Source organism: Ictidomys tridecemlineatus, chromosome 7 (assembly GCF_052094955.1).
Source record: "Ictidomys tridecemlineatus isolate mIctTri1 chromosome 7, mIctTri1.hap1, whole genome shotgun sequence".
Lineage (NCBI taxonomy): Eukaryota > Metazoa > Chordata > Mammalia > Rodentia > Sciuridae > Ictidomys > Ictidomys tridecemlineatus.
Window position 1 is genome coordinate 107,818,876 of NC_135483.1, and position 25,784 is coordinate 107,844,659.

Sequence of the window (25,784 nt, forward strand, 5' to 3'; positions counted from 1 at the left end):
ACATGGAGTATTGTTTTTAAAAGTCCATCCATGGTGTAGGATATATTAGGACTTCATTCCTTTTTGATGCTGAATAATATTCTGTCTCTTTGGTAGCTATCCTTTAATTATTCATATGACAGTTGATGGGCATTTGGGTTGATTTCACTTGTTGTCTGTTATGAATAATGATATCAACATTCAAATATAAGTTTTTGTATAAACATTCACTTGTATTAGGTAAATACCTCAGAGTGGAATTGCTGGGTTATGAGGTAATCTAGATTCCCATAATGGAGAGCTTTGTAAAAAACATTTCAAGGAACTGCCAAACTGTTAGCCACACCATTTTATCTTACCACAAGAAATAAATGGGGATTCAATAACTCCATATCTATTCTACACTTATAACTGTTTGTGGTTTGGGTTTTTTTGGTAGGTGTGAATGGTATCCTTGTATGTGGGCTCCCCCATCCCCACACTTTCTTGGTGGTATTTGCAATACAGACATCCAATTTGTTAATGTTTTTTCTTTTATCACTTGTATAATCTAGGATCTGAAATTTTAGTCTGTGATCTATTTTGAGTTATTTATTGTGTATGGTATAAAGAAGGAGTTGAGGTTTTGTTCTTTTTGTTTTTTTAAGACTAGGTATACAGTTGCTCTAGTACCTTTTGTTGAACTTTTTGATAATCTTGTTGAAAACCCATTGACCATGTAAGGGTTTATTTCTGGAATCTTGGGTTTTATAGTAAGTTTGAATTCAGTAAGTATGAGTCTTCCAATTTTGTTCTTCAGTTTATTTTGGCTCTTCTGACCCTTTGTATTTCCATATGAGTTTTAAGATCCAGGAGTCAGTTTCAGGGGCCGGGAAGGCCTAATGAAAGAAAGAAAACAGATTTTGATGAGCATTGAATCTGTAGATGACTTTGGCGGGGAATAGTGACTGCTTTTTTCATAGCCTTTTGTTAGATTTGTGTTGAATATTTGAGAACCTGTGTGAGGTTAATGTCCGTATTACAATACTATATAAAAGTGTTAAGTATTCATGGTAAGCTATAGGAACTCTATATAGAGAATAGAGACTTAACTATAAAATTGTTGTACTTTAAACTCTTTAAGTTTTCTCAGTATGAATGAGAAAACAACTAAAATGTCAGCCTGAGTAATGACACTTGCTGTCAGTGCAGCAAAATTAAAGGTGTAGACCACTTTTTTTGTACTAGAATTTTGTTTTAGTTATTTTAAGTTTGGTGATCATGCTTATTAACAAATGGGCATTTTGATTTATTCTTTTTTTGTTTGTTTTGTTTTAGAGAGAGAATTTTAATATTTATTTATTTTTTAGTTTTCGGTGGACACAATATCTTTGTTTGTATGTGGTGCTGAGGATCGAACCCGGGCCGCACGCATGCCAGGGGAGCGCACTACCACTTGAGCCACATCCCCAGCCCTTGACTTATTCTTTTTTGTATGGGCTTTCCTCCCTAGTCTTCCTTCATATCAAGTTGATCTTTGTGTGATCCTTTACTAATGTTATACCACTACCACTTTTCCTAAACTGTAACCTAGGCAAGTAATTTTCAATTTTGAGCTGTGGCAATTAAAGCTAGCTAAGAATTTATTAATGGAGTCCCTTTAGAAGGTACTGAAAATAATTATCAAGTCTTAGGGGTGGGGTGGAAATATATTTGGGAAAGTTCAGGGAGAGGGAAAGAATGACTTCACTAGTGTGTAAGACCTACAGATAAATCACAGGAACAGATTAGAATGAGCTTGTTTGTATTAGCAAACTTGGAAGCCTTTTTTTTTGTGCCTTGAGGCTTTTCTCAACTAACAGATTTAAGGGCAAAGGGTGATAGAACAGGCATGGCGAGTTCTTATGTGCAAATACACACCAAATTATTCACCAAGACTATTACAAGGCTAAAGGCCAAATGTTTCATAGAACTGACTGATGACAACCATTTTGGTGACTTAGCAATTACCCAGGCTTTTTTTTTGTTTTTGTTTTTGTTTTTGTTTTTTTTTTGGTTAATGCAACCTGACTTTGCGTCTAGTTATCAAGGTTGAAACCAGCATTGGAGACTGAAGAATGTCATCAGTGAGGGCATCATGGCAGAGAGGGGAGACAGCAGACAGGAATGAGTAGGAGGAGGAAAGATGTAGAAGGAAGAGAGTCAGATCAAGAGGTAGGAATGGAAACATAAAAGAATAGAAAAGGAGAAGGGGAGAAAGGAATACGGGGATAAATCATAATAAGAATCTCAAGTATCATAATTTCCGTATTTGAATGTGCTTAGTTAGATCTACAGCAGAATCTTAGAAGAATTGAGTTTAATTAACTGTGGAAGGAAGTGAGCAAGAAAAAGGGAATTTAAAAAGTTCGCTTTTTAAATCATTTTTTAAGGTCAACACTAACAATTGTTTAATTTTTCAACATAGTAGTAATAATATTTGAGTTATATTCCTGTGGGGGCACTGTTCTGCTTTGCATGTGTTGGTTTATTTAATCCTCATTATAATCTTGATAAGTGGGTATTATTTCTCCTGTTCTACACATGCAGAAACTGAGCCACAAAGAGAATAAAAATAGATTTGTCAGATAATAGAGCCAAGATTCCACTCAGACAGTCTTGGCTTTATCACTTCCATTTTACCCCTCAATAATTGTGTGTATATTTAGGTAGAAATTTGTCTTTGCTTTGAAACTGTAACATTCCCTTGCAATATTTGTACATCTGCTAGAGTGACAAATGCTTTAAAAATCGGCTTTTTTTTAAATGTTCACAAAATTTTTATTACTGATCTTATGTTAAATCAGCTAGGTATCGAAACATAAAATGGACATAAAATGATCCCTGTCCCCAGTAAACTGGATCTCAACTTTATAATTGTTTGATTGTGCAAACCAACTAAACATATATACTCCAGTATTGCTGGTGTGAATTCTTTGGCTTTAAACCAGATTCACAAGTGCCAGTCAATGTTGCCTTCAAAAATGCTTACCTTTAAAAACCACAGACCAACTAGTAATATTTCTGTTACCCAAACTTTTGGAATTCTTTTAAGTCACACAACAAAGTCAGCCTTCTATACAAAAGGCAGTAGTAATATCTAGTTTGATCACCGTCTTTGATCATCCTTAAAATTAAAGCCTCACATGGATATTCATTCACCTAAGTGTCTATCTGAAAAGGTGTTGTATTTTGTTTTGTTTTGTTTTTACAGCCCTGATGGAGTAAAATATTTGCAGGCTGTAGAGGAGGAAATGTGAATGGAGTTAGTGGATTTCACCAGGAACTTTGGAAGAGTGTTGGGTATTAGTGTTGCACTGGAGGAGGATGAGAGATTTGAGCCCTATGTAAAGGGAACAGACTTCTATGAAGTCTTTCCTGAAGATCATTGCTTGGCTCCCTAGATACTTAAATTTTAAAATTATGTATAGAACTTTAGAATCATTAGTATGCATTCTTTGTTTCTTTTGAGACTATCTTTGAAGGAAAATGTGTAGTTTGAAAGTTTTGTTGATATTGAGGCTTATAATAGCACTGCCACAAAATGTATGCAGGGGATGGAGCTGTGTTTAGGAATTATGTGGGAGTTATGAAGAAAAGTTCATTGGAAACTTTTGTTAAGTATCTTTTTGGAAAATAAGAGAAATTCTGGATCATCTCGTAGTTCAGGAAATGTTAAGTATTAAATAATTCACTCTAATTTGACTTTTGACTTGGGCCTCTATTGCTTCTCTTTTGATACAGAGTTTTAGCATGTTGAAGGTTGGATTGCTATTATTTTAGATATGAATGAGTGAGAGATTGCGGGAAACAGAGTTTCTTCGTTTTATTGTTTTTTGAATTTCTTTTGTGGCCATTGGCTCTTAGATTTTTATTATGGCATTTGGGATATTTTATATTGGTGCCTTTCATACATCTCATGCATTCAGCAAACATTGAACTGCAGTCATACAATACTAGATAATGGGAACACAATGAATAACTCAGTCTGTGTTTAAGCTGCTTCTAGGCTGTTAAATCTTTTAAGCATTCTCAATTTTTCCAATATTTTTCATGTTAAAGTTTTAATTTTAAAAAGAGGAAATAATTTGAAAGTCAATGTTGAAATTATTAAGCCCATTTGAGAAACCATTATTTCTGATTATTGGGAGTAGTTACTAACCAGCTTTCTGTCACTATAGTGAAATCTCTGTGGCAGTTAACTTATAAGGAGAAAGGGTTTATTTCAGTTCATATTTCTGGAGGCTCTATTCCAATATCAAATGGCCTCATTGCTTTGATGGCCACACATCAGGTCAAAGCAGACTGCTCACCTTATGACAGAAAGCAAAGAGAAAGAGAAAGGTCCCATAATCCTCCCAGTGACTTAAGCTTCCACTAAGCCCCCATTTCCTAAAAATGTATGTCACCTCCCAGTAGTGCTACTATATTATAGGTCTGTTTTAAAGATTAATGCTGCAGAAAAAGAGCTTTTTGAAGGCATTTTTATTCTATTTACTCATCTGCAAAACTAGAGAAACTCCCTTTTGAATCCAAAATCCAGTGATTAAATTCCATGTCATGTTTTTTAAAAAGCCCTCAGAAGACAAGGATCTCTTCCTTAATTACCCAAATCATGTGATAAGATTTATACCTCTCTTTTTCCACCTCCCCTCTGGCAGTATTTCTGTATGATGATTGATGAACCCCCTCTTCCCCAAAGATACAGTGAGACCCAGATTTTCATCTCTTGAAAAATAGAGACCTAAATCTTAACATTTAGAAACTACTTTTCCATGAGAAATTTCTTTTGTATAATCTTATTTTATTTATTTATGTAGGTACTGGGGTTTTAACACAGAGGCACTTTTCTACTGAGCTACATCCCCAATTCTTTTTCTTTTTTCTTTTTGGACACGGGGTCTTGCAGAGTTGCTGAGGCTGGCCTCAAACTTGGAATCCTTCTGTCTCAGCTTGCCAGGTTGCTGGGATTACAGGCATGTACCACATGCCTGGCTCTTGTGTGACCTTTTTTTAAATTATTTTTATTTTTTAGATATTGGACATTTGTTTTATTCATTTATTTATATGCAGTGCTGAAAATAAGACCCAGGGTCTCACATATGCTAGGCAAGTGCTCTTTCTGCCACTGAGCCACAACTCCAGCCTCTCTTGTGTGTAATCTTAAAGCATACTTCGAGCATAAAGTATATCTAATTCCTGGGTTAGTATATCTAATTTCTTGGTTTTTTGATTTATTGCTAAATTTACTTTTTGGGTAAATGTTTTTTTCAAAATTTATGTTTCTCTAGTCATTGTCTTTGTAGTGCTTTGTTATTGTGCTTATATCCCAAGGACCTTAGTTATAAAAACAGAAAATTGGTACTTTCTGGATCTCCACTTTTACAAAAGTTTCTAATCTGTATATATTACATGCTTATACCCTGTTTTTTTTTAGCTTTAGCTGTAGTGAAGTAATAAAGGTAGCCAGGCTGAGTTCAGAATTTTTTCTTAGGGTACCTGTTCTGCCTTTTAAACAAGATAGTTTGGCTCTTAATCATATAATAAGTCAATGCTTGACTTAAACAAGCACTAGAAAGTGATGATTCTGTGCCTAAAAAGGAGAGAGTATAGTAGATATATTTTACCTGCTGTTAATCTTTTTTTTAATTATGTCATCATCATTTTGCTATTCCTTTACTTCCATAGTTTATAAATTAATATTCAACTTTCCCTCTTTAGCTGAAGTATAAATCTTTTCTCTTATCCCTTTTGCTTTTCTGTCTGAAAACCAAGTAAAACACATTATGTCAGTGGACAGCTAGTTCTGTTTAATGAATAACATGATTAAAGCTCTCACATTGGAGCTGGGAATATAACTCAGTGGTGGAGCTTCTGCATAGCATGTGCAAGGTACTTGGTTCAATCCTCAGCACCAAAAATTAAAAAAAAAAAAAAAAAACTTTTTCATCAATCTTTCCATAGACCAGTGTACAATTCATACTATTAATAATGCATTCTTTCCTTGCACACCTTCCCCCTTACAAAGTAGAGAAATTTCCTAAGATTTGTTTTTAAATCATCAAATTTTTCTCTTTTCTACAGATAATATCACCTACTGCATTATTTTTGGCTGCAAAAGTGGAAGAACAAGCTCGAAAACTTGAACATGTTATCAAAGTAGCACATGCTTGTCTTCATCCTCTTGAGCCACTGCTGGATACAAAATGTGATGTATGTTTTGTTGGTTTTTTTTTTTTTTTTTTAGTGCTTGGAGAGTTTTTCTTTAGAAGTTTGAAACTTTTTCATATTTTAGGCTTAATACAGTTAGTGTGGAATACCAAATGTTGCTTATTTTTATTACCACTGAGAAACATAATACCAGGAACACATCTGACAGAAACATTTCAGATATGTTCCTGAATTTGGATGTCATTCTGAATTATATAAAGCTTTGATTCAAAGTTACTTTCAAGTGTTTCACCTGTTGTCTGTCCTCAAAGCAAACCTGTGAATTATGTAAGAGGATAAGTAATATTTGTAGATGTCCTTGACCAGAAGATAAAGAACTCTTTTATGTTATTAGCAGATGAAGAAATAGAAAAACTTTGATTTACCTCTAGAATAGTAATTAGTCTTTTTAAAGAGTTGTTCCCGCCAGGTGTGATGGCATATGCCTATAATCCCAGCAGCTTGGGAAACTGAAGCAGGAAGATCATAAATTCAAAGCCATCTTCAGCAACTTGGTGAGACCCAGTCTCAGAATGTTTTAAAGAGGGCTGGGAATGTTGCTCAGTGGTTGAATGCCCCTGAGTTCAATTCCCTAGTACCAAAGAGAGAGAGAGAGAGAGCTGTTTCTTCTAATAAAGTGGGAGCTAGAATTGTAGGCCTTTTTTCTAACTTTTTTTATTATATATGAGTTATTTAATAAGAAACCTTTCCTCACCAAATGACTAAAGAATTACATTAATTTTGTTTAATTTAGGTCAAGTTTCAAGTCTAGATAAAGCTCTGATAGAAGTATATCTGATTTATTAATAATAAACTTTATAACAAATGTTGGATTTAATGGAAAAAATGTACCTACTAAATAAATAGTAAGGAATTTTTGATTATTCAAAGATAGTACAAACTCAGAATTATTTCTAATGAATGCTTGATAGTATTGCTCAAATACTAGAAAACCGTGTTTTAAAACTTAACTCAAATGACCTTTGAGAATGGAGCATAAATAAAATTAAGTGTACTTCTTTATCACCCAGGTTAGTAGTCATGATCTAAGAATAATGTGGCAGAAAGTTCTTATATTCTTATAGTATTACAATGGAGAATACTTTCTTGAAATTTAGGGAGAAGGTTCTCTGACATTTATGTCTCCATGGGTGTATGATACATTGTTTTCATATTTTATATCTGAACTCTTCTTTTAATCTAAAGAGTTGAGGTTTTGTTTTGATTGTCTTTCCTAAAGAGTGCTAACATTTCTTTAAATACTGGTTTGAGTTTGATGTTATTATTTAGCTTGGTGCTTCTGTTGTAAATGTGTCTTGAGGCAGAAATGCCTCAGTAAAAGTTTTAACTATATGCACTGTATAGATCTTTTCTCAGTTAACCTGTATTATCATTAAGGATTTTTCTGTTTGTTTTTGTTTTTTCTTTGTACACTTTGTAAACTGGAAAGTGATTCCGTTTAGGCTTGTCACAAAAAAATGAGTGTTCTCCATTACTCTCAGTTTATTTTTTCCACATTGCAAACTCCATTAGTTCTTTTGTAATTGATCTATAATTCTCTTGAGATGTAAAGTATTAAGTAGTTTAGTAGTGTTGTTTAATCTTAAGTATTTTAATATTATTTTTATCTGCCAGGCTTACCTTCAGCAGACTCAAGAACTGGTTTTACTTGAAACCATAATGCTACAAACACTAGGTATGTATTAATGTCAATTATTTTGTGTTCTTCAGTGCAATATTTTAAATTAAAGATTCCTAGAATAATTTTATTGAAGAAAGTTATTTTAAAATATAGTAGTATTGCCCAGCTTGGTGTGGTGGCACACAACTGTCTTCCCAGCTACGGGAGAGACCTATAGTCCCAGGACAGGAGTGTAAGGCAAGAGGATTGCAAATTTAAGGCCAGCCTGGGCAATGTAGCAAGACCCTATCTCAGAAGTGTTCAAAGTACTAGAGGTATAGCTTAGGAGTGGAGTGCTTGCCTGGCATGTACAAGGCCCTAGGGTCAGTCCCTAGTACCACACAAAAGTATTCCCCAATAGATTTTTCTAAAATTTAATTTCATTTGACATAATTTAATTGAATGGTAAACATAGGCAACTATAATGATTTCTTGGGTTTTCAGATAGGTGAAGCAAAATGCTTCACTGTGGATTTGCCCTGGAGAGTCCTCTAGGATTGTTGCATATAATGGTGATGTATACAAATATACATGGCAATCCTAACTCTCCCAGTGCTCATAGTCAGCATGTAATGACTACATCACATCATTTTTAATGTGATATAGTAATTAAGTGATCATCCTTTTTAAAAAGTTAAATCTTTGTTTAAGGTTTATTTGCTCTAGTTTTTTTTTAACTTTATAGCAGACTATTTAGGACTAAATAAAATTGAGTCCTAAAAAGGTTGTGACTTATTTAAAATTGATAGGAAGGCAGGGGATATGAGGATAAGAAAGATAGTAGAATTATTGTATGTATGTATGTGACTGTATAACCAGTGTGATTCTACAATGTGTACACTCAGAAAAACAAGAAATTATATTCCACCTATATATGATATATCAAAGTATATAAGTGCACTCTACTGTCGTGTATAACTAATTAAAACATAAAAAAAATTTTTAAAAAGTCACCCCCCCAAAAAAAAAAAATCATGAATTCCTTATGGAAGAACTTAGCAGCATGTGGTAGGGTAATTATGGACTTAATAGGGATCTAAGTTTAAATCTCTAGTCATCTGACTTTCTTTGTAAACACGGGCAAAGCTCCTTTCTGTTACACCTTCATTCTATGAACGTGTGTTACATTACAAATTTGTCATTTTTCATTTTATTTATTACTTTATTCCCAGCCGTTGAATAGAAATACAAGTTACAGCTACTTATAGCAGAGTCTCTTTATTATAAAATGAACTTGTTTGAGATGCATGTAACTCATATTTTTTATCAAAAGATACACAAGTGTTATTCCCTGCAGATATAATGGCTTTTTATCATGTTGTTATACAAATTTACATAAACTTATGGGTAATTATAAATACTTGTAATAAAATTTAAAATTAAAAAGTATTGTAGACTACTGTAAAGTTACTTTAATATACAATGGCATTGTATAGGGTCTAAATGTGTAGCCCAGTGGTAGAGCATTCACCCAGCATGCACAAAACATGTGTTATATCCCCAGCACCATAAAAAAAAATTTTAAAGTCATTGTGTAACATGTATTCCTTATGACATTCTTTTTTTTTTAATTCTTTCTTTCAATATTTTTTTAGTTGTAGTTGGACACAATATCTTTGTTTTATTTATTTTTATGTGGTGCTGAGGGTTGAGCCCAGCGCCTCACACATGCTAGGCGAGCGCTCTACTGCTGAGCCCTAGTCCCAGCCCCAGTGACAAATTCTTAAGTATACAGAATGAATAGCATTATTTTAAGGGAGTATGGTATTATTATGCATACTTTAATTATAGTAGATATATAAATAAAAACCTAAAAACAACTTTAAAATAATTAAGATTGTCCATTTGTTATACTTTTATTCACTTAAAGAGTTTTGAATATACTAAATGTGACCTACCCTTTTTATAAAAGTAAAAACACTACCCTACATAAGGATTGAACATTGGAAGCTTTCAACATTTTATCTTTAGTTTTAATTCTTTAAATTGTGATTTCAAGAATTATGAGACTTACGTAGTTTGCTTGCTGTGTGATTTTGATTATTAGTGTAGTTATAAGTGAACTAGTTGAAACCCTTCACTGTACCACAGTAGAAACTAAGGACTGTATCATTTAAAAGTTCTTTTCTACCACTGTTGCCCAACATTGACATTTATGAGAAATGTTTTTTTCACATCTTTTGAAACAAATATTTGGAATATTAAGAAAGATAGTACTTTGGTACTAGGGATTGAATCCAGGGGCGCTTAACCACTGAGCCATATTGCCAGCCTTTTATTTTTTATTTTGATAAGGTCTTGCTAAATTGCTGAGACTAGTCAAAAACTTGATCCTCCTGCCTTACCCGCACAGTCTCTGGTATTACAGGCATGTGCCACTGAACCTGGCGCCCAAAGACAATATTTTGTTAAATTCCCTGCTTAAATTACCATCTTAGTCATTGTCATTTGCCATGATTTTGTTTCGAACTTGATAGTAAACCCAAATTAATTATAACTTAAAATTTTGAATATAATTATCCTTGATTCTGAAATAACTGTCTTGAGACATTGTATTTGAGAAGAAATTAAGTACTTCTCATTTTTGGAGTTGTAATAAGCATGTCAGTGATAAGAAACTCTAAGTGTTTGGATTTTTTTAACATGGACGAATGTATTATACATTTGTAGTTGTAATGAATGACATTTCTCAGGCAAGTATTGGCAGTGGTATAAGTGGTTGGGAAAAAAAGTGCTTATCATTTCAGGTTTTGAGATCACCATTGAACACCCACACACAGATGTGGTGAAATGTACCCAGTTAGTAAGAGGTAAGTGATCTTTGAAATTTTTAAGATAAGTATTAATGCTTTTTATCATCTAAAATTGGTTTGTATGCTAATTTGTTCTTCTAGCCTTCTGCTGTGTTTTATTAAAATGGGGTAAAAGTCATTTTGAAGCATTATTTTTTTAACATTCTACATCTACCTATTTACTTACTTTCATGGTTCTACATAGTGTGTTAGCTTCCTTTAAACTTAAATAAATTTCAGTTCGCTAAAAAAAATTGGAGGATTTCCAAATATCAGTAATTCTCTCCCCCTTTGGGTTCTGCCAGTGCCATTTCAGTTAATATTTGAGATGTATACTATTAGTACATGGGTGCAAAAAGTAGTATTAATGTCTGATTTATTTCAAATTTTCATTGACTTCTTGAAAAGTGATAAAACGTTTAAGAATTCTGAGACCAATCTCAAGTCTTGCTGATAAAATCCGTCTTTGTTAGCAGATTTATTATTTGTCATTTTTGGAAGGGTTTTGCCCATAATTATTTAAACAAAATTGATTTAGTCCATTTGTTGAAGTTTTTTAGCATTTCTAAAAGTGTTTTTTTCTTTGTATATAATGGGGAAATCATTATGAAGCATGATGTGTAAATACAGTTTGTGATATGCTTGTTAGACCTTTTATAAATGGGAATATGAAGTTTTTATAGTATTTGCTTTACTCTGAGTAAAGCATGTGGTATAACATTTTTCTACTCCTATTAATAAATCCTATATATATACGTTTCTGTAGTCTTAGAAATACTTTTTTACACGGTTGCATGTTGTGGTGCCTCTTCTTTCCTGTTTCCCGTTTGAAGTGTTATATACTCACAGCAACCAGCTGGGACCTTTAGTGTGCTTTTTCCTCCTCTTTTTTTTTTGAAAAAGAAGCTTTGCTATTTCATTCTTTGACCCACAGCCTTTTTTATTTTTTAGGCTTATTCTAAGTAGGATGGGTCAGATTTTTTTGATGGCCTTGTTTTTAGAGTTTACCTAAATAGTCTTACATTGTATTCATTCTAAATTGAATTTGTTTTATGCCTAGATAACATTTCATTATGTTAATGGATGCATTAAAAAGAAAAACATACCTGTAACCTGATTATGTCCTTATGGAAGTAGACGTATAAAAGTCTCATATTTTTTTAACCTAATAGCATATGTTATTACTATATCACTTTGTAAACTAGAATATAATTAGGTTCCTATTTTTCATAATTATACAAATACATTTTATAGTATATTTTCATCCCCAGTACAGAAAAGTCTGTACTAATTGTAGTATAGATAGATAACTAGTTGTTGATGTTGAATTAAGAAAAAAAAAAAGCTTAGTTTTGTTTTCTTGAAAACTTAAGCTTTATGAGAATGATAGAGAACCATAAAACCTGCCCTAAGAGCCTAATGAAGCTAGCTTAAAGATATTAGTTAAAGGAATATATTATAGTAAGTTTTAAAAAATTACTTATGTATAATAGTAGCTCAGAAAATAAAACTGGGTTTTAAATTTTCTCAAAAACTACAAATTTGATATAACACCTAAAACAAAACATTTAAATCTCATTTTTCTTGTTAATGTTTAAAATGTGTCATCCCTAAATTTGAGTACAAACCATCCATATATGTTCAGCTTCATTTTGTCTGACTAACCTAGTCTTGCTCCATTTAAAAAAAAAAAAAATTGTTTTTTCACGTTTGGTGTCTTTCTTCACTCTTACAACTTTCAGCTAACAAGAACATTTCCCCTTCATTCTTCTTTGTTGCATAGTGACTGTTTATAGATTATTTAATTTACATACATTTCTAGGTGAAAACTGCTATGGCAGTTTAAAATTATTTTTCCTTTTCTGTATGTTTTGATTCTTTTGCGGGGAGGGGTAGATAAATTTTATTCTGTAAACTCCTTTTTCTCCCTGCTGGAGATGAGAGAGTTGATATTATACTACTTTGCTACAAAATTGGCTATTGTCATTTTACAGGGACCTTTCACTTCTGTGATTTCTCCTTCCCTCCCCACCAGGAAAGAATGACATACTTAAGTCACACTGCCTACAAGACATCTGATGCTTTGACACTCTTCCTTAGCACAACTCTGCCAAACCCAAATCCCTTTTGTAAAACCCTTATGTTGATGATCCACATGGGGCAGCAGGGATTACAGGTGCCATGAATAAAAAATAGGAGGGGGGGAGGAATTTGAGGCCTGTTAGAGAGGGGTGGAGTTCAGGTGAACTGATCCTAGATAAGCAGTGATTATGAATGTAATTGGGGAAAATAGGGAAACTGTACCAAGGGCCTTCCTGCTGTGAAGAATACCAGGCAGAAGGGGAGGGTAAACTGTTTTCAGTGTCTTAAAAAGCTAGTTAACAATTGTTTTTCTGTTGGGAACCAGTGTGAAGCATCCTGATTCCTCCCAGAGTTCTCAAGATCTTTTCTAAGTGTTACCTCTAATTGCATTTTATAATTAAAAAAAAGTACAGTGGCGCTTCCTGTATCTACATCCTTATGATGTTTCTAGGTTGTTTATTTTGTTGATGCTTACTAGCATGTTAAAAAACTGAGCAGTTTATGCTTTTGAGTTTGGGGGGTGGGGGCTTGTTTTGTTCTGTTTTGTTTTGATGGAAGTATTAAGGCCAACTTAAATGTGATGACTGAGGATTAAGTCTGGCAGGCAACTCTTTGTATTTTGTATTAGACTTCAAAAATCTTTTCTTCTTCTTCTTCTTCTTTTTTTTTTTTAAATCCAGGAGAATGCTTTATTTCAACTTTTAGCTGACTAGATGCTTAACTTAGTAACAAGTTTAGCCCTTGTAACTGGCTAGCTAAAAGCAAATCGGCTTGTTTCTCAGATCTTTGGGGGATAGCAAGAAACATTTGAGTGAATGTTGTTGAAGATTTTCAGTAGTATAGAAAATGATGGCGCTCTTGTGATATTTGTAAGTAGTAAGTAAAATTTACTTTTTGTGTACAAATCTTTGAAGTTTTGTTGTGTTGAGAACTTTTTGATGGTAGCATGTTAAAGCTGATAGTATTGTCTTTTCTTTTTTTCTTTTCTTACAGCAAGCAAGGATTTGGCACAGACATCCTATTTCATGGCTACCAACAGGTTGTTATCCTGACCCTCTTTGTTGCACTGTTGTAGCACACTATAGCTTCCTTTAATGCAGGGCCCCCTCAATGTGTCTCTTACCCTTGTTGCAACAGGAGACTGGACCATCTACTGTGGTGGTACCTTCCTGTTTGCTTTGCGGTGTATTGTACAAGGGACTTTGGGCACAGAGGGGTTAAATGCACAATGTGAAGTGTAGTGGTGCTTTCTGATGACATATTCTCGATTTGTGAGTGCATAAGTCTAAAATTGGTAGCCTGAATAGCAGCTAAAGATTACAAAGAGCTAAACTTAACGTAGAAATTCGAGCAACTTGGTAAGTATAAAGCTATTTCTAGTTTACAATTATAGTTAAATGACAATTTTTTTTTAAATTTCACATTGATCCACTCTTAATTTTAAAATAATTGTTAAAGTTTTTTTTAATAAATAAATAAATAAAATTTATATAACTTAGGTTTCTTTTTTCCAGATAATACTCACAAATAGTAAATTAGAACTAGTCAATTCTTATCAGTGCCTGGATTTACATAAATAGAATTTCTACTTTTTAAAAAAGTTGCTTCCTTTTTAGTTTATATAAAGTAAAAAATAGTGGTTGTGGCTAATAGTAAACATTTCATAAATTCTGAAACTGAACTGGAAGAGTAATGTATAATTCTGTTCTAGATTGATATTAAAGATATAGATTTGTCTTCTCGGTGGGCTGTGGGGGAAAAAGGTACCAAGTCAGCTCTGTGGTGATTCTTAATTTCTTGTGACACTGATAAGTTTTACTAAAAATTTTCTAAGATATATGTTATTGAGATTTGACTTTTGTTATTAGGAAATCTGAGGGAAAAGTAGACTTAAATTTAAAACTTTGGTCAGAAAGGCATTTGACATGCCCAAGTTTTGATATATAGTAGGAGGAGAGAGGTAGTATTTTTGTAGTATTTAACATTGAGCCATTAAATTGTTTGGCAAAAGGTAAGTTCTCCTTGGGGCTTTGCTGAAAAGAGCACAGATTTACAAAATAAGTGTTAAATTCTCTTTACTAGACAATTATGTCTTTTAAGCCACATTAAATGATAACAATCCTTGATTATAATGTGACATTGAAATTACTTCATCTGCCTTTTACAAATAGTCGTCTTTTTTCTTTACATTTTTTGCCATGACATTACAAAAGAACGAAAAATGCCACAAAGGTTTAAAATGTTATTTGTGCCTAGTGATTATTGCAAATATACCATCTTCCTCTTCTTTTTAAAAATACTTTGAATTTAGATACAAAAACATTTCAAAAAAATTATTAGCATTGATAAAATATTAATATGCTATGGGGAGTGAGGATGAAAGCATTTCATAATCTATAGGTTTTTATATTAGAATTTTTATTGCTATATTAGATTTTAATTTCATAAAATATGGTTATATACTCTAGATTTACAGAAGAAAACCTCCATACGGTTATTTTTGCTTTAATCTTACTGGTAAATGTTTTTCTTTGTTTTACATATTTAAATTTCTATGGTTCTGCGTTTTCAAACCTGCTCTACAACAGTCTACATCTTACGACCTTCTGTCTTCAGTACAAACCAACAGTGATAGCATGTGTATGCATTCATTTGGCTTGCAAATGGTCCAATTGGGAGATTCCTGTGTCAACAGATGGAAAGCATTGGTGGGAATATGTGGATCCTACAGTTACTCTAGAATTACTAGATGGTAAGTAAAGAAAAAAATAGTTTTTACATTGAAAATATTTTTTTCACCTTTTTATTGTGGAAAAATTGTATTTCTGTGTAGATTTTTAAAATAGTAAATTTCTATATTACGCACTACCCACATTTATTGAACATTGATTGATTCCGGGCAATTCAACACACATACCACAGTTATCCTGATGCTAATCCCAAATATCATTTCATTTATTAATATTTCTATTTCAGATATTAAGTACTTTAGAAATCCATTTTAGTAAGTGGATAATGGAATTTAAAGATATAATTATATCATCAAGTGAACAGGATGAAAATAAGGATTCATTAGCCTAATGGGAAAATGTGATGTATATTAACCACCAATGAGCATGGAAAGCTATTTCAGACTTTTTTAAGAAATATGATTTTAAATGCTATGGGTTTGATAGGACAATAATATCTAAGGTACACTAATCTTGTTTCAGTGTATAAACTGGGACTTGGTGTAAAAGTGGGTTTATAGATCCCTATATATTGTTCTTAATTAACTTGTGTGTGGCCTGGAGTTCAATCCCCAGTACCACCCAAAAAAGGGTGTACACTCAAAGCTGGGTGTGAGATAATTGTATAAGATGTTAATTGGTAAGCTAGAGGGATTTTTCAGGATAACATTCCTTGCTCTATAGTGCCATTGTGGTCTTGAATTATTAAACATGAATAGACAAGGAAAAATTGGGGATATGAGTGTTAGCGGAGTCCGAGGCTATAAGAAGCTTGCCTCTGAGGTCCAAAAAACTAGGTCTAGTCACCAACTAGAAAACCCAAAGGGAAAAAAGTAATGGTGAAAAACAGGAAAGGAACTTTAATTTAGTATGACCCTTTTGAAAAAGGCAAAGTGAGACCATGAGTCTCAGCCCTTTACAAGGGTCTGAAAATGACTGAGATTTTATAGAAAGGGAATTGAGAGCAGGAGTTGCAAGTTTTCATAGCTGCAGGATTTACACAGCTGCCAAAGCAGCTTGTCTTGATCAGGCATTGTCTGGTCCATCTTTATCTTAGGATTGCTCAGGCAGGATCAGAAAATTGCTGTTCCCTTGGGCTTAGTTATGAGTCATCACAAGATGTTTATAAATCCAGATCTGTTGTTCTTAAAATTTAAGGTGATACAGAATATAGGTGACAGATACAAAATGTAGGCAAAAGTGCCAACTTTTTAATCCTTTTAGTTACCCATTGGACATTTGTAGTCAAAAGTGAAGAGTAGTGGGCTGAGGTTGTGGCTCAGTGATAGAGCGCTTGCCTAGCACGTAGGAGCACTGGATTTGATTCTCAGCACCGCATATAAATAAATAAAATAAAAGTCTATTGACAACTAAAAAAAATATTTTAAGAAAAAAAAGTGAAGAGTCTTAAGTACTGGTTAAGTGAGTTCTATAAATTACACACCTGGAATTAGGGTTAGGACATTTTTAACCAGATATTGGAGATTTCAGAAAAGAAATAGATGATAATTTTAAATAACTTTAAAGATAAAAAAAATGATATGTCAGATTTCTAACTTACTCTTTTGGGGACTTTTCTCAGCTCTCTTCAAAATAGGCTAATGAGAAAACAAGATCATTTTTGTTACTGTTGGGGATATCTCTTACATAAAATTAGAGACCTGAGTAGTTATTTTAGATTGCATGGGCTATAAAGTCTGTATTACAGCTATACAACTCAACTGTTGTAGCTCAGAAACAGTTCATAAATGAACATGTGGGACTGTGGTTCAGTAAAACACTTTACAAAACAGACAGTAAGGCCATATTTGGTTTACCAGCCATATTCCTATTATAAGATTTGGTTTTGTTAGGTTCCTTTTCCCCCAACCCCCCTTTTTTTTCCTTCTTGAAAATTTTTTTTTCCAGAGTATATATCTTAATGCTTACTAACCCCTGATTATGCTGTTTTTCTTAAATTGTTAGAGGTTTTCAGTTTATACAGAGCAAAGAAAATCTTCAGTGTGTTGAAGTAACATTCACTAGAGAAGAATAACATTACCTTAGATTAGGTAGAGGGAAGTGATGGGAGGGGATAAGAGGGGATGTGGGATAGGAAAGATAGTAGAATGAAACAGACATTGTTACTCTATGTATATATGTGACTGACCAATATGATTCTGTAACATGTACATTCAGAAAAATGAGAAATTATATCTCATTTGTGTATGATATATCAAAGTGCATAAATGCATTCTACTGTCATGTATAACTAATTAAAACAGATTTTTAAAAATTGAAAAAAAGAAAAAAAAACAATAAGGGTTTTTAATAATGTTTTCATCTGTTCTGTAGCTTAAAAATAAGGTTATCTATATCCCTGCCTTACCAGTCAATAGATTAAATAGGCATAATTTTTATAAAAATGGTTTATATACATATTGTGGAAATAAAGCTCACAAGTAAGTAATCTGTCTTCTATCCTGCTTGTAGGTCACAGGTAAGTTGTTACTTTTTTTTTTTTTTTTTTTAACAATAGGAGCCACCTAAATGTTCTTCCACTTCAATTCTGGAAAAGTTCACATTCATATTGATTTGGAGAGTGATTGAATAGGGATCTAGGAAATTTAACACAATAAGATTTTTAGCATATCATGTAGCAGCTATTTTCTTTTTTCTTTTTCACTCAAAGTCTTAAGTACTTAAATATTCTTATTTTTTATTAAAATAATTCATTTAGTGACAGTGTTCCAAAAACAACATTGATTTAGACTTTGCCTAACTGTAAGGTTTTTGGGGTGTTTGTATATATTTTCAGATTAATAGACCCTTATATGTGGTGGTGTTTTTTGCAGTTCAAGGGATTGAATTCAGGGCCTTTAGAATGCTAGGCAAAGCATTCAGTACTATTGAGCTACACTCTGAACCCTTACATTTTTTTGTTACCTGGGATTGAACCCCAAGGGCACTTAACCTCTGAACCACATCCCCAGACTTTTTTTTTATTTTGAGACAGTCTCACTAAGTTGCTGAGGGCTGACTTTAAACTTATGATCCTCCTACCTCAGCCTCCTTGGTCACTGGGATTATAGGTGTGTGCCACAACATCCAGGGTCCTTAATATATTTTTGTATTAACTTTGAAAAACAAAGGCCTCTATTTTTAAGCATTGTACAGTGTTTTTTGTGACTGTAACCAGTTACTTATGTTAACAGATTATTTAACAGATTCTTTGTTCCTTTGTTATAAAATTTAATAGAGCCAGGCTCAGTGGATACACCTGTAATCCCAGTGGCTCAGGAGGCTGAGGCAGAAGGATCGAGAGTTCAAAGCCAGCCTCAGCAACTTAGCGAGGCCCTAAGCAACTCATTGAGACCCTGTCTCTAAATAAAATACAAAAAATGGTGGCTGGGATTGTGGCTCAGTGGTAGTGCTCACCTAGCATACACCAGGCACTGGGGGATTCGATCTTCAGCACCACATAAATGTAAAATAAAGATATTGTATCCATCTAAAATTTAAGAATAAATATTTTTTTTTAAAAAATGGCTCAGTGGTTAAGCACCCTAGGGTTCAATCCCCAATACCCTCCCCCCAAAAATTAATGGAGTAGGATACACATGAAAAAAACAAAGCTTATATTTTTTGTCTGCTGGGTACCAGGTGTTGGACTGGGAAATATTGTGTGTATTTAATGTTTGACAACAAAGTTGTTAAAGAAGCTAAGTCAAAAAACAATTTTTCATTAATATTGGACCCAAAAGTATTTTGAATTTTCTAGTGTCATGCAGAAAAGTGGTTGGTTGGTTGGGTTGGCTTTGAACAAAGAAGTGAAAGTCCAGGCTTTTATCCATACTTGATCAGAAACTCATGAAAATAACAGAACAGTTATAAAATGGTCAAGAAGGTTACATCTTGAAAAGTTATTAGATACTTTGATTCATGTGGTGTTTATTAGCATATGTTAGTCGTAGGCTAGTTTTGGATAGTCATCATGCTAATGCAGAATTTTTGTATATTCTGCTTTTTTTGAGACATTCTGTGCTGTTTTCATTGACAATCTTAATGTTTGCTTAGAATAGTTTACACAAAAACATGCTGTTTGTACTGAAAAATAAGTGAATCTGTAGTCTCCTGACAGAGGTTCTCTCCCACTATTTTGTTTCACTTGGCAGTGAAATTTATCTATTTGTTTTGAGAGTGGCCACTATTAATGATGCTATTTTAGTGTATGAAGTGATAATTTATTATAATCACAACACTTTGGAAAGTGGGTCATCTCACTCTCACCCTAAATTTAAGAAAATGGATAAAATTATGGCCAGGATAATTTGCTAATTATCACTATTTATTAACACTATTTATTTATAAATAGTGTTGGTTGCTAGAAAGTATAAGTGGGGGAATTTATCCACTTATTTATTTTTACCTTTTCAACACTTTGAAAAGATTTAAAACTTAAATTATGAAAGAATGTATAGAATTTTCTGTACACCCTTCACCCAGCATCTCTGGTGGTGTTATCTTATGTAACAATATCATCAAAAACAGAAAATTAACATTAGTATAATACTCTTATCTAAACCACAGATTATTTCCAGATTTTCCCAGATCCCATGTTCCATTTAGTTGACGTGTTGCTTTAAGTCTGCCAGTCTATAACAGTTCTTTAATCTTTCTTTCATGACTTTGACACTTTGAAGAATAATGGTTAGTTGTTTTACAGAGCATTTCCTAGTTGGGGTTTGTCCAGTATTTTTTCATAATTAGATGGAAATTATTTGGTTTTGGCAATAAAACTGCAGAAGTATGCTTTATCTCACTAGGGATAAGCACTTAAGGTAGTAATGCTTGAGTTTCTCCACTGTCAAATTACTGTTTTTCTCTTTATAATTAATAAACACCTTGGAGAACATACATTGAGATTATATAAATATCCTTTCCTTCAAAACTTTTGCCCACTAATTTAAAAGAATTCATTGATGAAAGATCTATTGATGAATCTTGCCTTCAACAAATATTACTATATTTCTTGCCTAATGAAGTTTTTTGTGGGGAGGGGGAGGGACAATATATATATATACTACAGAATTTTTACAGAGATTTTAAAGCAAGTAATAGTGGCCACAGAGGGTGGGGGATATTCTTTTTAAAAGAACAACAACAATAACTCTGCTTAGTCAGCTTTGAAAATACCAGTTCAGAATTGTATCAACTTCTGTTGAAAGTTGAAGAGGAGTTTAACAATGAAAGAGATTAACTCTTAGGATCTCATTTTTAATATTGCCCACTTGAAAGTAATTTAAATCCTAAAGACACCTTCTAAGTTTTTTATTTAAATTTTATTTTTAGAGCTAACACATGAGTTTCTACAAATATTGGAGAAAACACCTAGTAGGTTGAAGAGGATTCGAAACTGGAGGGTAAGAAAATTGGCAGGATTTAATAGATTTTCAGTTTGTCCCTTAACTATTACATAGCTAACCAGTTTGAAATGATATGGTTAATCATCTTTCCAGTATTTGTAAATAATTAAGACATACCATAAGCTACATAGATTCATAGTTGATTCAACTACTTTGTCTGGTGTAGGTCTTTCAAGTACATTATACTTTTTATTTTTAATTCTCACTGATTACAATGAAAGTATTCATTGTTCAAATAGATAAATTACTGTCTCGTGATGAGCTAAGATTTAATTTTTTTTCTAAAACTAGTATTTTCAACTTGATAGCCTTTTGATATATGTCCAAATAAAACATTTATTTATTGGCAACAGAAAACCTTGAACTCCAGGTGATTTTATTTACATATATCTCGTGTCATCTTTTATAAGCAAAGAAATTTATATTCCTTCGTTGTCATTGCTTCTTTTGTTTTATGTAAATAGGCTAATCAGGCGGCTAAGAAACCAAAAGTAGATGGACAAGTTTCAGAGACACCACTTCTTGGCTCATCTTTGGTCCAGAATTCAATATTAGTAGATAGTGTCACAGGTGTGCCTACAAACCCAAGTTTTCAGAAACCATCTACGTCAGCATTCCCTGCACCGGTACCTCTAAATTCAGGAAATTTATCTGTTCAGGACAGCCATACATCTGATAATCTGTCAGTGCTAGCATCAGGAATGCCCAGTACCTCATATGGTTTGTCATCACACCAAGAATGGCCTCAGCATCAAGAATCGACAAGGACAGAACCGATTTATTCACAGAAACAGGAGACATCTTTGTCTGGTAGCCAATACAACATCAACTTCCAGCAGGGACCTTCAATATCACTGCATTCAGGATTACATCATAGAACTGACAAAATTTCTGATCATTCTTCTGTTAAGCAAGAATATGTTCATAAAGCAGGGAGCAGTAAACACCATGGGCCTATTTCTGCTACTCCTGGAGTAATTCCTCAGAAAATGTCTTTAGATAAATATAGAGAAAAACGCAAGCTAGAAACTCTAGATCTTGATGTAAGGGATCATTATATAGCTGCCCAGGTAGAGCAGCAACACAAACACATGCAGTCACAGGCAGCCAGCAGTTCTGTAACTTCTCCTATTAAAATGAAAATTCCCATCACAAATACTGAAAAACCTGAAAAATTCATAGGAGAGAAAAAGGAAAAAAGTGGATCACTAAAATTACGGATTCCAATACCACCCACTGATAAAGGCACTAGTAAGGAAGAACTGAAGATGAAGATAAAAGTTTCATCCTCAGAAAGACACAGCTCTTCTGATGAAGGCAGTGGGAAGAGCAAACATTCAAGCCCACATATTGGCAGAGACCATAAGGAAAAGCACAAGGAGCATCCTGCAAACCGTCACCATGCAAGCAGTCACAAGCATTCCCACTTACATAGTGGCAGCAGCAGCAGCAGCAGTGGCAGTAAACACAGTGCTGATGGAATACCACCCACTGTTTTGAGGAGTCCTGTTGGCCTGAGCAGTGATGGCATTTCCTCTAGTTCCAGTTCTTCAAGGAAGAAGCTGCATATCAATGATGCCTCTCACAACCATCACTCCAAAATGAGCAAAAGTTCCAAAAGTTCAGGTAGTTCATCTAGTTCTTCCTCCTCTGTTAAGCAGTATATATCCTCTCACAACTCTGTTTTTAACCATCCCTTACCCCCTCCTCCCCCTGTCACATACCAGGTGGGCTACGGACATCTCAGCACCCTCGTGAAACTGGACAAGAAGCCAGTGGAGACCAACGGTCCTGATGCCAATCACGAGTACAGTACAAACAGCCAGCATATGGACTACAAAGACACATTCGACATGCTGGACTCGCTGTTAAGTGCCCAAGGAATGAACATGTAATCATTTGTTTAGGTCAATTTTTCCTTTACTTTTTTAATTTAAAAATAGTTAAAGTGGAAAACTTCCTCCTGATCTAGCAGTGGTAACACCTGCTGTTGCTGCCACTGCTTCAATATTTGTAAGTGCTGCTTTATTCTTCATTCTGAAAAGAAGAGATTATAGTAAACAAGTCTTTATCTCCACATATGATAGTGTTTATAAATACTGTAAAAGCATGGAAGGTGCAAAACTCAGTATTTCTACAATTGCAGCTAAGAACATTAGGATGAATGGCTGGCTGCTTCTAGGAATATAAGATGCCTCAAGCATCCATTATTTATAATTTGAATACTGTAGCTATTTTTTTGTTGCTTGGCTTTTGAATGAGTGTAAATTGTTTTCTTTTGTGTATTTATACTGTATGTATGATTTGCATGTTTCAATGATAAAGGGATAAAACAGTATGCTGACAACTGTTTACAAGAAAGTGGAGAAAAATGTACATACATTTTTGTATGTTTAGATATTACCATAAATACTCAGGATTGGAGCTGCTTGTAAGTATAACAATATACAGAATAACTTTATTTTCTCTTGTCAGAGTCCATCACTAACCTAAAACAAAGGTGGCACTTTTTCATGTTAACCTTAAACTCTAGGCCTTACTGGAAGCCATTAGAGGGGGACACTTCACTACCGGATGGGTATGCAGTGCCACAGATGGTCTACACTGTGAGGCACTCAATTTTTGCCTTCAGAGGTTCTGACCAGATTGGCTGCTGAAATAACCCCTAATTTTCTGAAGGCTTGAAGAGGAAAAAATAAAGTTTACATACTCTTGATGTGAAGTGCATTTAAGTGTTTGTTGGCTTGTTGCAGTACTACAAAACAGCTATTAATAATGGATATGTGGATTACTGTGATTTGAAAACTAAATTCACAAAAACTTACCTAGTGAAGAAGTTTTTCCTTAAAGAACTTTTAACACTACATATTTTAACAGTAAACAAGGATCACTTTTCCTTTAGCATTCAGAATGACACCATATTCTTAAATATACTCCTCCCCTGAAGTGTGTCTGTGTGTGATGCCATATTTTTTTCAGGTAAATGCAGTCTTCCTTATAAAAATGAAATGAAACCTATGCTCTCTTAATTATTTTATATTCTAACAATAAAAAGATCACTGACTGTGCATTGTACCTGTACTTATAGCTTATGATTGTTATCAGAAAGTTCTGTAAGAAAAAGAAAAAAAACTTCAGTCTCCAGTCAAACCACTCTAGTGGAGGTTTTATATTTGTTTGCACATCTCAGTATATTCCTGTTGAGGTAAAGTTTGCACAGTCATCTGACTCCTGATTGAATAATAGACTTTAACATGGTTAAATTTTGTCTTAAAACACCAGTAGTATGGCTCTTGTTTATTGGCTAATCTTGAATTTATTCTGTGGTATACCTTCGAGCTGTTTAGTATCTTTGAGATGGGTTGGATTCAACTTCTGTTGAACGGAAAACTGTCTTAATTTTTCCTCTGTGTATATGAACTATTTTTGTTACAAAGCCACTGATATGTGCACAATTGTAATTTTACTCAAAAATCTTGTGGTTGTAAATATTAAGAGTTTAATCTTGTGCTCTACTTTTATTTAGCAGTTACCTTATTTGCCAGTAGCTTATAATTTTTTTAAGATAATTGTTAATTATTTTTGTCAATGTTATTTGAACTTGGGAAACTAGCAGCCTCTTTGTAGGGACTTTGCCTAGCTAGCATGTCCACATTTGTTATTGTCTTGCATAACTTTAGTAATCTTTGTCATTATATGTAACTTTGTTGCTCTGTATGGCATAATATTGTATCCATAAACATGGTAATTTTGATACAGTTATACTTTTACAGTGGTACATAATCCAAGGACTAGTATAGAATTAAGCTGAGTGCAAGATGAGGGAGGGAAGGGTTTTTGTTCTTGGTAATTTTAGATGTGAAACCTCTACAGAGCTATCATGTGAAATGACATAGGGTGGTTGTGCTACTGTATAATTGGGGATAAAACCAGGAATTTTAATAAGATTTTGTAAAGAATATCCAGAAGAGTAGTGAATTTATTTTCAGTATAGCATAGGAAACAATGTGAATATTTAAGGTCTGTGACTGTAGTTAAACTTCACTAAGAATTTGCAGAATTGTTTTGAGATGTGGGAATAAAGGTAATTTTGTTGAATCTTTATTGGTGCTAATGATGGACAGTTAAAAAGATAGCTAGTGTATATTGTTATGGGTCAGTACTTATTAGTACTTCCAAAATTGAATTTGAAATGCTATGTATTTACTTTTCACTCTGTAAATGTAATTCTTTACAATGACTTTATTTATTAAAGGGCAGCCGGTTGTGATTTTTACAGGATCGTGTGAGCTATTGAAACTCTTTAACCTCTGAACAGGATATTAAGCTTCCAGAACCACAATGGGGATAAATGTGGAAATCTTTTTAAGTTTATTTCCATTAAACAAAAATCTTATAATTCATATTATCGTGAATTTGCTTTAACCAAATTGTTTGCATAAAATAGTTCATCTGCCTGGTCCCATTAGGCTCTACCAAAGAAAAAGACTCAGACAAATGGACATTAATACCATGAGTCTTCTTGTAAGTAGCCATAAATAAACCAAAATAGTATCAGATTTAGGTATGAATTCCACATGTGCAAAGTACTGTTAAGGTGATACGTTTTTTATGAAATTTTTAAAAATATTTGAAATATTAAAAAGCATTATCTTCAAACATCTTATATAAGAGTGATTCATTTTTAAGTTGTGTTTTCCCCAGATCACAGATTTGTTACCTTTATACAAAAGCACATTACAAACAAAAGCTTTACTTCTACCTCTGACCCAGTTTTCCAATATTGTTCTGTGCCCCCATGAATATTTGCCTTAGCTACTCTATGGTGTTTTCAGAACCAAAGCAAAGGAATATTTGTTCATATTCAGGAGTGTCTGACATACTCTTT

At 33.4% G+C, this 25,784-nt stretch overlaps 1 protein-coding gene across 6 annotated transcripts in view; it reads left to right on the top strand.

Moving 5' to 3' along the window:
- Ccnt2 (cyclin T2) overlaps positions 1-25,557 on the top strand; it is a 36,408-nt gene extending 10,851 nt beyond the window's left edge. The window contains exons 3-10 of one of the 6 annotated variants that reach the window (XM_005315854.5): positions 6,082-6,210; positions 7,843-7,903; positions 10,636-10,698; positions 13,756-13,801; positions 15,351-15,514; positions 20,823-20,893; positions 21,361-22,522; positions 22,624-25,557. In XM_005315854.5, the coding sequence (XP_005315911.1) occupies positions 6,082-6,210; positions 7,843-7,903; positions 10,636-10,698; positions 13,756-13,801; positions 15,351-15,514; positions 20,823-20,893; positions 21,361-22,522; positions 22,624-22,691 (1,764 nt within the window). In that variant the 3' untranslated portion in view covers positions 22,692-25,557. The other 5 variants (XM_005315852.5, XM_021721565.3, XR_002483166.3 and 2 more) reach the window with 5 other exon arrangements.
- The last annotated feature ends 227 nt before the right edge of the window (positions 25,558-25,784 follow it).